General features: G+C 38.1%; 1 protein-coding gene across 1 annotated transcript; it reads left to right on the forward strand.

The window, feature by feature from the left end:
* Positions 1–3,314: 3,314 nt before the first annotated feature.
* On the forward strand, positions 3,315–14,197 carry nat8l2 (N-acetyltransferase 8-like 2). The gene is made up of 2 exons (XM_071336745.1): positions 3,315–3,701; positions 11,235–14,197. Coding segments are annotated over exons 1-2 (690 nt in total). The 5' UTR covers positions 3,315–3,700; the 3' UTR covers positions 11,924–14,197.

The raw sequence follows: 14,197 nt of genomic DNA on the forward strand, positions 1-14,197 counted from the left end.
CTTATTGCCTATAAGTCACTTAATTTCTTATGTAAAGAAATGAGACGTGGTAATGAAGTATCCAATTTCTTGATAGCCTATGCAACGTTTGAAATAAGAATGTTCCTACACTGAACAAAAATATAAATGTAAAGTGTTGGTCAAATATTTCATGAGCAGAAATAAAAGATCCCAGAAATGTTCAATAAGAACCAAAAGCTTATTTCTCTCAAATGCTGTGCTAAAATGTGTTTACTTCCCTGTTAGTGAGCATTTAGCCTTGTCAAGATAATCCATCCACCTAACAGGTGTGGCATATGAAGAAGCTGATTAAACAGCATGATCATTACACAGGTGCGTCTTGTGTTGGGTACAATAAGATGTGCAGTTTTGTCACACAACAAAATGCCACAGATGTATCAAGCTTTGAGAGAGCGTGCAATTGGCATATTGACTGCAGGAATGTCCACCAGAGCTGTTGCCAGAGAATGTAATGTTAATTTCTCTACCATAAGCCGCCTCCAACATTGTTTTAGAGAATTTGTAAGTACGTCCAACCGGCCTCATAAACGCAGACCATGTGTAACCACGCCAGCCCAGGACATCCACATCCAGCTTAATCACCTGTGGGATCTTCTGAGACCAGCCACCCGGACAGCTGATGAAACTCTGGGTTTGCACAACCAAAGCATTTCTGAACAAATTGTCATAAACCGTCTCAGGGAAGCTCATCTGTGTACTCGTCGTCCTCACCAGGGTCTTGACTTGACTGCAGTTCAGCGTCATAACCGACTTCAGTGGGAAAATGCTCACCTTCGATGGCCGCTGGAGAAGTGTGCTCTTCACAAATGAAGCCCGGTTTCAACTGTACACTGTACCGTGCAGATGACAGACAGCGTGTATGGTGTTGTGTGGGCGAGCAGTTTGCTGATAACAACGTTGTGAACAGAGTGCCCCATGGTGGCGGTGGGGTTATGGTATGGGCAGGCATAAGCTACGGACAACGAACACAATTGCATTTTATCGATGGCAATTTGAATGCACAGAGATATCATGCCATTCATCCACCGCCATCACCTCATCATGATGATGCAAGGATCTGTACACAATTCATGGAAGCTAAAAATATCCCATTTCTTCCATAGCCTGCATACTCAGCTGACATGTCACCCATTGATCACGTTTGGGATGCTCTGGATCAACATGTACAACAGCGTGTTCCAGTTCCCGCCAATATCCAGCAACTTCGTACAGACATAGAAGAGGAGTAGGACAACATTCTACAGGTCACAATCAGCAGCCTAATCAACTCTATAGGAAGGAGATGTGTCATGCTGCATGAGGCAAATGTTGGTCACACCAGATATTGACTGGTTTTCTGATCCATGCCCCTACCTTTTTTAAAGGCATGTGACCAACAGATGTATATCTGCAATCCCAGTTATGTTGTCACATGTGCACCCTCTCCGTCCTCTAGGTCACCAGGCTGCTCGTTATGGCGCACACCTGTCACCATCGTTACCCGCATTATGACACTCACCTGGACTCCATGACCTCCTTGATTACCTTCCCTATATATGTCACTCCCTTTGGTTCCTTCCCCAGGCGTTGTTGTTTCTGTCATGGCTGTGCGTTGTTCGAGTTTCTTGGTTTGTATTATGTTACGTTTATTTATTAAAACACTCACTCCCTGAACTTGCTTCCCGACTCTCAGCGCACATCGTTACACATGTGAAATCCATAGATTAGGGGCTAATGAATTCATTCAAATTGACTGATTTCCTTATATGATCTGTAACTCAGTAAAATTTCTGAAATTGTTGTGTTTATATTTTTGTTCAGTGTATTTTCATAAAATAGCAGTGGAGGAAAAAGTACTGACTTGTCATACTTGAGTAAAAGTTTCAATACCTAAATAGAAAATGACTTAAGTAAAAGTCACCCAGAAAAATTCTACTTGAGTAAAAGTCTAAAAGTATTTGGTTTTAAATATACTTAAGTATCAAAAGTAAATGTAATTGCTAAAATACACTTAAAGTATCAAAAGTTAAAGTATGAATAATAAAACATTCCTTATATTAAGCAAACCAGACGCCACAATTGTCTTGTTTTTTAAATTTACGGATAGCCAGAGGCACACTCCAACACTCAGACATCATTTACAAACAAAGCATTTGTGTTTAGTGAGTCCTCCAGATCAGAGGCAGTAGATGACCAGGGATGTTCTCTTGATAAGTGTGTGAATTGAACCGTTTTCGTTCCTGCTAAGCATTCAAAATGTAACAAGTACTTTTGGGTGTCAGGGAAAATATATGGAGTAAAAAGTACATTATTTTCTTTAGGAATGTGGTTTAGTAAAAGTTGTCAAAAATATAAATAGTAAAGTACAGATACCCCAAAAAACTACTTATGTAGTACTTTAAAGTATTTTTTACTTAAGTAATTTACACCCCTGTGAAATAGAAACCCATTTTAGGAAATTAGTAAAGTAAGTCACATTTGATGGGTAAGGCCCAGGATCCCCAATATTCACATTTCTGGTAGCCTACAACGCACAGCCTATACACAGTGGTGTAAAAAGTACCCAATTGTCATACTTGAGTAAAAGTAAAGATACCTTAACATAAAATGACTAAAGTAAAAGTGAAAGTCACCCAATAAAATACTACTTGAGTAAACGTCTAAAAGTATATCATTTTAAATGTACTTAGGTATCAAAAGTAAATGTAATTTCAAAAATATACTTAAGTATCAAAAGTAAAAGTATAAATCATTTCAAATTCCTTATATTATGTAAACCAGATGGCACAATTTAATTGTTTTTTAAATGTATGGATGGTCAGGGGCACACTCCAACACTCAGACATGATTTACAAATGAAGCATTTGTGTTTAGTGAGTCCGCCAAATCAGAGGCAGAGGATGAGCAGGGATGTTCTGAATTGGATCATTTTCACGTCCTGCTAAGCATTCAAAATTTAACGAGTACTTTTGGGTGTCAGGGAAAATGTAAGGAGTAAAAAGTACATTATTTTATTTAGGAATGTACTGAAGTAAAAATAATCAAAAATATAAATAATAAAGTACAGATACCCCAAAAAACGACTTAAGTAGTATTTTAAAGTGGTTTTACTTAAGTACTTTACACCACTGCCTATACATACCAATATAATAGTAATAATAATAATATAGTATTATTAATATATGCATGTATATTAAATAATTGTATTATTATTATTATTATTGTTGCGGTAGTTTAGTCTGCCTTCGACCTACTCATTACCACAACTATAGAATAATGACTTTACCACAATGGAATCACATGACTAAATTTGAGGGAACGCCATGGGTAGTGGAACGTTTGCGTTGAATGGTTCTTGGACTCGCGTGGAGCCTACCTTTTATGCAAGTTATGTTTTTATTCTCAAAATCTTTATTGTAACGTTAATGTAGCCTACTCTGGAATATTTTGTAGTATTTTATTTTAACTTGAATTTGAAGCAGATTGTCTGGGTCAATTCGCAGTGTGGACTTTGCACGGACATAAACGAAGTTGTGTAACGTTAACGTTTCGTTATTGAAAATTGTATTTTTCCAGAGCCTGCGCCCTTTGACGTTACGTTGTATCCTTTCTGCAGCTGTTGAATATAGCCTATATTTAATCCGTAGTCACAAAACTGGACTTGGAACAGAAGGCTGGAAGTGCACAGACAATCTCAAAAAGTAAGGGTGTTTTTTTGTGAGTGACGTTTCAGTTTTGAGCAGTGAGTTTTAGTCAGCTAGGCCTACATCAGACATGTTAATTATGCTGATGATGTACCCTCAAATTGAGACGTTCTTGGCCAGCCGTTGCCAAGGATCTCAACTCCATAATTATTTCATCCACGGAGTTGAGCGCAGACTATAGAGTTTTCAAATGAACCTCCGAATCGTTCGAGTCACTATGCAGTCAATACTTCACAATCCGTGTACACATGTTGGTCCTCTGTTGTTGCGTGCTTTGTTTGCTGAAACCGATACGTTTTAATAACACGTTAATCAAATACAACCACCGACTGTTTTCTTGTTGAGATTCAGTTGGCACATGCGCATTCCTGAGTTGCCATTTTAGAGCAACAGCAATTAGTAACAGTTGGTGGTTATATTTGACTAACGTTTTATTATAAGGTTTTATTTTTTTTTAAATATGGATTTCTGCAAATAAAGGCACACAAGAACAGAAGACAAACTTAGGTACATGGTAAAGGTTTAAGAATTTACATTTTGAAGTATCGACTGCATAGCAATTCGAAGGAGTCAGATGTTAATAAAAAAATTATAGTCTGCACTCAGCTCCGTGGATGAAGTCATTGTGAAGTTGAGGTACTTGGCAAGATCAGCCCTGACCTACTAGTGGGTCGATATGACATTGGTATTACATATGTGAACCTGAAATTGTAATAACGAGCCTAACATGCAAAATATATTTGAATGATGGTGACTTTGTAGTCAATTACCCTATCAGCATTATACATTGTATGTTGTTTAGTAACAGTAAATACATTTAGAAGAAGACGCCAGATAAATAGATAGATAGGTTTCACTGAACACACCAGATAGATAGATATATAGGTTACACTGAACACACCAGATAGATAGATATATAGGTTACACTGAACACACCAGATAGATAGATATATAGGTTTCACTGAACACACCAGATAGATAGATATATAGGTTTCACTGAACACACCAGATAGATAGATGTATAGGTTACACTGAACACACCAGATAGATAGATATATAGGTTACACTGAACACACCAGATAGATAGATATATAGGTTACACTGAACACACCAGATAGATAGATGTATAGGTTTCACTGAACACACCAGATAGATAGATATATAGGTTACACTGAACACACCAGATAGATAGATGTATAGGTTACACTGAACACACCAGATAGATAGATATATAGGTTACACTGAACACCAGATATATAGGTTTCACTGAACACACCAGATAGATAGATATATAGGTTACACTGAACACACCAGATAGATAGATGTATAGGTTACACTGAACACCAGATATATAGGTTTCACTGAACACACCAGATAGATAGATATATAGGTTACACTGAACACCAGATATATAGGTTTCACTGAACACACCAGATAGATAGATATATAGGTTTCACTGAACACACCAGATAGATAGATATATAGGTTACACTGAACACACCAGATAGATAGATATATAGGTTACACTGAACACACCAGATAGATAGATATATAGGTTACACTGAACACACCAGATAGATAGATATATAGCTTTCACTGAACACACCAGATAGATAGATATATAGGTTACACTGAACACACCAGATAGATAGATATATAGGTTTCACTGAACACACCAGATAGATATATGTATAGGTTACACTGAACACACCAGATAGATAGATATATAGGTTACACTGAACACACCAGATAGATAGATATATAGGTTTCACTGAACACACCAGATAGATAGATATATAGGTTACACTGAACACACCAGATAGATAGATGTATAGGTTTCACTGAACACACCAGATAGATAGATATATAGGTTACACTGAACACACCAGATAGATAGATGTATAGGTTACACTGAACACACCAGATAGATAGATATATAGGTTACACTGAACACACCAGATAGATAGATACAGTGGGGAGAACAAGTATTTGATACACTGCCGATTTTGCAGGTTTTCCTACTTACAAAGCATGTAGAGGTCTGTAATTTTTATCATAGGTACACTTCAACTATGAGAGACGGAATCTAAAACAAAAATCCAGAAAATCACATTGTATGATTTTTAAGTAATTAATTTGCATTTTATTGCATGACATAAGTATTTGATACATCAGAAAAGCAGAACTTAATATTTGGTACAGAAACCTTTGTTTGCAATTACAGAGATCATACGTTTCCTGTAGTTCTTGACTAGGTTTGCACACACTGCAGCAGGGATTTTGGCCCACTCCTCCCTACAGATCTTCTCCAGATCCTTCAGGTTTCGGGGCTGTCGCTGGGCAATACGGAGTTTCAGCTCCCTCCAAAGATTTTCTATTGGGTTCAGGTCTGGAGACTGGCTAGGCCACTCCAGGACCTTGAGATGCTTCTTACGGAGCCACTCCTTAGTTGCCATGGCTGTGTGCTTCGTGTCGTTGTCATGCTGGAAGACCCAGCCACGACCCATCTTCAATGCTCTTACTGAGGGAAGGAGGTTGTTGGCCAAGATCTCGCGATACATGGCCCCATCCATCCTCCCCTCAATACGGTGCAGTCGTCCTGTCCCCTTTGCAGAAAAGCATCCCCAAAGAATGATGTTTCCACCTCCATGCTTCACGGTTGGGATGGTGTTCTTGGGGTTGTACTCATACTTCTTCTTCCTCCAAACACGGCGAGTGGAGTTAGACCAAAAAGCTCTATTTTTGTCTCATCAGACCACATGACCTTCTCCCATTCCTCCTCTGGATCATCCAGATGGTCATTGGCAAACTTCAGACAGGCCTGGACATGCACTGGCTTAAGCAGGGGGACCTTGCGTGCGCTGCAGGATTTTAATCCATGACGGCGTAGTGTGTTACTAATGGTTTTCTTTGAGACTGTGGTCCCAGCTCTCTTCAGGTCATTGACCAGGTCCTGCCGTGTAGTTCTGGGCTGATCCCTCACCTTCCTCATGATCATTGATGCCCCACGAGGTGAAATCTTGCATGGAGCCCCAGACCGAGGGTGATTGACCGTCATCTTGAACTTCTTCCATTTTCTAATAATTGCGCCAACAGTTGTTTCCTTCTCACCAAGCTGCTTGCCTATTGTCCTGTAGCCCATCCCAGCCTTGTGCAGGTCTACAATTTTATCCCTGATGTCCTTACACAGCTCTCTGGTCTTGGCCATTGTGGAGAGGTTGGAGTCTGTTTGATTGAGTGTGTGGACAGGTGTATTTTATACAGGTAACGAGTTCAAACAGGTGCAGTTAATACAGGTAATGAGTGGAGAACAGGAGGGCTTCTTAAACAAAAACTAACAGGTCTGTGAGAGCTGGAATTCTTACTGGTTGGTAGGTGATCAAATACTTATGTCATGCAATAAAATGCAAATTAATTATTTAAAAATCATACAATGTGATTTTCTGGATTTTTGTTTTAGATTCCGTCTCTCACAGTTGAAGTGTACCTATGATAACAATTACAGACCTCTACATGCTTTGTAAGTAGGAAAACCTGCAAAATCGGCAGTGTATCAAATACTTGTTCTCCCCACTGTATATAGGTTACACTGAACACACCAGATAGATAGATATACAGGTTACACTGAACACACCAGATAGATAGATATATAGGTTACACTGAACACCAGATATATAGGTTTCACTGAACACACCAGATAGATAGATATATAGGTTACACTGAACACCAGATATATAGGTTTCACTGAACACACCAGATAGATAGATATATAGGTTACACTGAACACACCAGATAGATAGATATATAGGTTACACTGAACACACCAGATAGATAGATATATAGGTTTCACTGAACACACCAGATAGATAGATATATAGGTTTCACTGAACACACCAGATAGATAGATATATAGGTTACACTGAACACACCAGATAGATAGATATATAGGTTTCACTGAACACACCAGATAGATAGATATATAGGTTTCACTGAACACACCAGATAGATAGATATATAGGTTACACTGAACACACCAGATAGATAGATATATAGGTTTCACTGAACACACCAGATAGATAGATATATAGGTTTCACTGAACACACCAGATAGATAGATATATAGGTTACACTGAACACACCAGATAGATAGATATATAGGTTTCACTGAACACACCAGATAGATAGATATATAGGTTACACTGAACACACCAGATAGATATATATATAGGTTACACTGAACACACCAGATAGATAGATATATAGGTTACACTGAACACACCAGATAGATAGATATATAGGTTACACTGAACACACCAGATAGATAGATATATAGGTTACACTGAACACACCAGATAGATAGATATATAGGTTACACTGAACACACCAGATAGATAGATATATAGGTTACACTGAACACACCAGATAGATAGATATATAGGTTACACTGAACACACCAGATAGATAGATATATAGGTTACACTGAACACACCAGATAGATAGATATATAGGTTACACTGAACACACCAGATAGATAGATATATAGGTTACACTGAACACACCAGATAGATAGATATATAGGTTACACTGAACACACCAGATAGATAGATATATAGGTTACACTGAACACACCAGATAGATAGATATATAGGTTTCACTGAACACACCAGATAGATAGATATATAGGTTACACTGAACACACCAGATAGATAGATATATAGGTTACACTGAACACACCAGATAGATAGATATATAGGTTACACTGAACACACCAGATAGATAGATATATAGGTTACACTGAACACACCAGATAGATAGATATATAGGTTACACTGAACACACCAGATAGATAGATATATAGGTTACACTGAACACACCAGATAGATAGATATATAGGTTACACTGAACACACCAGATAGATAGATGTATAGGTTTCACTGAACACACCAGATAGATAGATGTATAGGTTTCACTGAACACACCAGATAGATAGATATATAGGTTACACTGAACACACCAGATAGATAGATATATAGGTTACACTGAACACACCAGATAGATAGATATATAGGTTACACTGAACACACCAGATAGATAGATATATAGGTTACACTGAACACACCAGATAGATAGATATATAGGTTACACTGAACACACCAGATAGATAGATATATAGGTTACACTGAACACACCAGATAGATAGATATATAGGTTACACTGAACACACCAGATAGATAGATATATAGGTTACACTGAACACACCAGATAGATAGATATATAGGTTACACTGAACACACCAGATAGATAGATATATAGGTTACACTGAACACACCAGATAGATAGATATATAGGTTACACTGAACACACCAGATAGATAGATATATAGGTTACACTGAACACACCAGATAGATAGATATATAGGTTACACTGAACACACCAGATAGATAGATATATAGGTTACACTGAACACACCAGATAGGTAGATATATAGGTTACACTGAACACACCAGATAGATAGATATATAGGTTTCACTGAACACACCAGATAGATAGATATATAGGTTTCACTGAACACACCAGATAGATAGATATATAGGTTTCACTGAACACACCAGATAGATAGATATATAGGTTACACTGAACACACCAGATAGATAGATATATAGGTTACACTGAACACACCAGATAGATAGATATATAGGTTACACTGAACACACCAGATAGATAGATATATAGGTTACACTGAACACACCAGATAGATAGATATATAGGTTACACTGAACACACCAGATAGATAGATGTATAGGTTTCACTGAACACACCAGATAGATAGATATATAGGTTTCACTGAACACACCAGATAGATAGATATATAGGTTACACTGAACACACCAGATAGATAGATATATAGGTTACACTGAACACACCAGATAGATAGATATATAGGTTACACTGAACACACCAGATAGATAGATATATAGGTTACACTGAACACACCAGATAGATAGATATATAGGTTACACTGAACACACCAGATAGATAGATGTATAGGTTACACTGAACACACCAGATAGATAGATGTATAGGTTTCACTGAACACACCAGATAGATAGATATATAGGTTACACTGAACACACCAGATAGATAGATATATAGGTTACACTGAACACACCAGATAGATAGATATATAGGTTACACTGAACACACCAGATAGATAGATATATAGGTTACACTGAACACACCAGATAGATAGATATATAGGTTACACTGAACACACCAGATAGATAGATATATAGGTTACACTGAACACACCAGATAGATAGATATATAGGTTACACTGAACACACCAGATAGATAGATATATAGGTTACACTGAACACACCAGATAGATAGATATATAGGTTTCACTGAACACACCAGATAGATAGATATATAGGTTACACTGAACACACCAGATAGATAGATATATAGGTTACACTGAACACACCAGATAGATAGATATATAGGTTTCACTGAACACACCAGATAGATAGATATATAGGTTACACTGAACACACCAGATAGATAGATATATAGGTTACACTGAACACACCAGATAGATAGATATATAGGTTACACTGAACACACCAGATAGATAGATATATAGGTTACACTGAACACACCAGATAGATAGATATATAGGTTACACTGAACACACCAGATAGATAGATATATAGGTTACACTGAACACACCAGATAGATAGATATATAGGTTACACTGAACACCAGATAGATAGATATATAGGTTACACTGAACACACCAGATAGATAGATATATAGGTTACACTGAACACACCAGATAGATAGATATATAGGTTTCACTGAACACACCAGATAGATAGATATATAGGTTACACTGAACACACCAGATAGATAGATATATAGGTTACACTGAACACACCAGATAGATAGATATATAGGTTTCACTGAACACACCAGATAGATAGATATATAGGTTACACTGAACACACCAGATAGATAGATATATAGGTTACACTGAACACCAGATAGATAGATATATAGGTTACACTGAACACACCAGATAGATAGATATATAGGTTTCACTGAACACACCAGATAGATAGATATATAGGTTTCACTGAACACACCAGATAGATAGATATATAGGTTACACTGAACACACCAGATAGATAGATATATAGGTTTCACTGAACACACCAGATAGATAGATATATAGGTTTCACTGAACACACCAGATATATAGGTTACACTGAACACACCAGATAGATAGATATATAGGTTTCACTGAACACACCAGATAGATAGATATATAGGTTACACTGTATTGTTTGGAGAATTGAAGTCTACCCACAACTTTTGATACTGTGTTTTTATTTCCATACATTTTCATTGAATTCATTCAATATAGTATAGTACTAAAGTATAGTATGGTATAATACTGTGGAACATTCCACAGTTTGTAACTACACCTTATGGGGATGTCTAATAATATGAAATATTTCCTCTCAATAGTGCATTTGGTAGTCCGGCGATACAGGCCCTCCGACAAGGATGCTGTGTTAACCCTGTTCTGTGATGGCATCTTGGAGCACATCAACCCTTCATTCTATAACGCCATTAGCAACCCTGTCAATGTGGGCGTCACCCTATTCCTTTCTATGGCTGGTTACATGCTGGGAGGTGGGTCTACTCTCTGGGCCTTGCTGTCGGCTGGAGCCTGGGTAGGTCTGGTCTACTACTGCTGCAGGCAACTGTACGCCAGCTTCGTCAGAGAGATGCTGCGCACGGACATGCAGGACATTCCAGGATGCTTCCTGAGCCACCCCGACAACTGCTTCTGGGTGGCTGAGACTGAGGTCAACGGCTGGGTTGAGATTTTAGGTATGGTGGCCGTTGTGGCCAAAAAGGTGGTGGGCGGAAGAGACGGGGAGATGTGCGGTGAACTATTCAGGATGATTGTATCGTCGAAGTGTCGTCGGACAGGGCTCGGTTCCAGGATGACCCAGACCGTTATTGACTTTTGTAAAGAGCGAGGGTTCTCTAAGGTCGTCCTGGAAACCAGTTCCATCCAGACTTCTGCAGTGGCCCTGTATAAGAAACTGGGCTTCTCACACATCCTGTCACACACCAAGACGTACTCTCCTGAATGGATGACAACTATATCCCGAGTCACCATTCTGAAGATGGAAAAAGTCATATAGGCCTTCCCATGATTTTGTATAGTAAGTGTTAAGACGTGCAACTTTTTGGTTCTGAAGCACAGATTAGATGTCTTTGAGACAAGAATTTGATGCAATACCGTAGGCCTATATTAGTAACTAGATCGAATAAGCAAAGGTATAAATATAAAATAAAATGTAGCCTATTGAAATATTTTTGAAAAATATGTATTTTCCCCGTTCGGTTTCACACTTGTGAGTTGCGACCCCCACAAAACATTCTCATGGAGGGGGTTTGGGAAACTGCTCTCTCATTGTCACCACCAACTAAAGAGTTTCCTCCTAATTGTCTTCCCTATGACCCATGGCTCTCCAAACCTGTTCCTGTAGGTTTTCACTCCAACCCCAGTTATAACTAACCTGATTAGGGTTTATCAATCAGCTAATTATTAGAATCAGGTGCACTAGATTAGGGTTGGTGTGAAAATCTACCGAACGTAGGTAGTTCTCCAGGAACAGAATTGGAGAGCTCTACATTTATATATATATATATATATATATATATATATATATATATATATATACTATGACCTATATATACTGTATATGTGCTATATATACTATATGACCAATATGTACTATATGACCAATATGTACTATATATACTATATAATCTATATATATAATATGACATATGTACTATACATATATGTATATACCATATGACCAATATGTACTATATACAGTGCATTTGGAAAGTATTCAGACTCCTTCACTTTTTCCACATTTTGTTACGTTACAGCCTTATTCTAAAATGTTTTTTTCCCTCGTCAATCTACACAAAATACCGCATAATGACAAAGCAAAAACAGGTTTTCAGAAATTGTTGAAATATTACATTTTCATAAGTATTCAGACCCTTTACTCAGTACTTTGTTGAAGCACCTTTGGCAGTGATTACAGCCTCGAGTCTTCTTGGGTATGACGCTACAAGCTTGGCATACCTGTATTTGGGGAGTTTCTCCCATTCTTCTCTGCAGATCCTCTCAAGCGCTGTCAGGTTAGATGGGGAGCGTCGCTGCACCGCTATTTTCAGGTCTCTCCAGAGAGGTTCAATCGGGTTCAAGTCCGGGCTCTGTCTGGGCCACTCAAGGTTTTACAGTAAATGTGATATTTAATTTATTGATTTTAAATACATTTTTATAAATTTGCTAACATTTCTAAAAACCTGTTTATGTGTAGATTGATGAGGGAAAAAAATGTTTTCATCCATTCTAGAATAAGGCTGTAATGTAACACAATGTGGAAAAAGTCAAGGGGTCTGAATACTTTTTGAATGCACCGTTTACTCTTAGAACAGCCTCAATTCATCAGGGCATGGACTCTACAATGTTTCGAAAGCGTTCCACAGGGATGCTGACCCATGTTGACTCCAATGCTTCCCACAGTTGTGTCAAGTTGGCTGAATATCCTTTGGGTGGTGGACCATTTTTGATACGGCAGGGTAGCCTAGTGGCTAGAGCGTTGGGCTAGTAACCGAAAGGTTGCAAGTTCAAGTCCCCGAGCTGACAAGGTACAAACCTGCTATTCTGCCCCTGAACAAGGCAGTTAACCCACTGTTCCTAGGCCATCATTGAAAATAAGAATTTGTTCTTAACTGACTTGCCTAGTTAAATAAAGGTAAAATTAAAATAGAAAAAAACTCAGTACTGAGTTTGAATAACCCATCAGCGTTGCAGTTCTTGACACAGTTAAACCGGTGTACCGGTTAAACCGGTCTACCTTCTACCATTACATTTTCTGTCTTGCCCATTCACCCTCTGAATGGCACACATACTGTACACAATCCATGCCTCAATGATCTCAAGGTGTCACGCCCTGACCTTAGAGAGCCTTTTTATTTCTTTGTTTGGTTAGATCAGGGTGTGATTAGGTTGGGCATTCTAGTTTTTAGTTTTTTATGTTGGCCTGGTATGGTTCCCAATCAGAGGCAGCTGTCTATCGTTGTCTCTGATTGTGGATCATATTTAGGCAGCCTTTTCCCACCTGTTGTTTGTGGGATCTTGTTTTTGTGTAGTGCCTGTTTACACTGCAATTACTTCACGGTTCGTTTGTTTTCTGTATTTGTTTTGGTGAGTTTCATTTGATTAAAACATGTTGAACTCGACGCACTCTGCACCTTGGTCTAATCATTCTAACGATCGTGACACAAGGCTTAAAAATCCTCCTTAATTCCTGCAGTCAAGTGACCTAGTGACTCATGGGTGGAATGTTAATATTTTTCATAATTTCATAATAAACATTATTTGAAGTGTT

The sequence above is a fragment of the Salvelinus alpinus genome, chromosome 12 (assembly GCF_045679555.1).
Source record: "Salvelinus alpinus chromosome 12, SLU_Salpinus.1, whole genome shotgun sequence".
NCBI classification, from domain to species: Eukaryota; Metazoa; Chordata; class Actinopteri; order Salmoniformes; family Salmonidae; genus Salvelinus; species Salvelinus alpinus.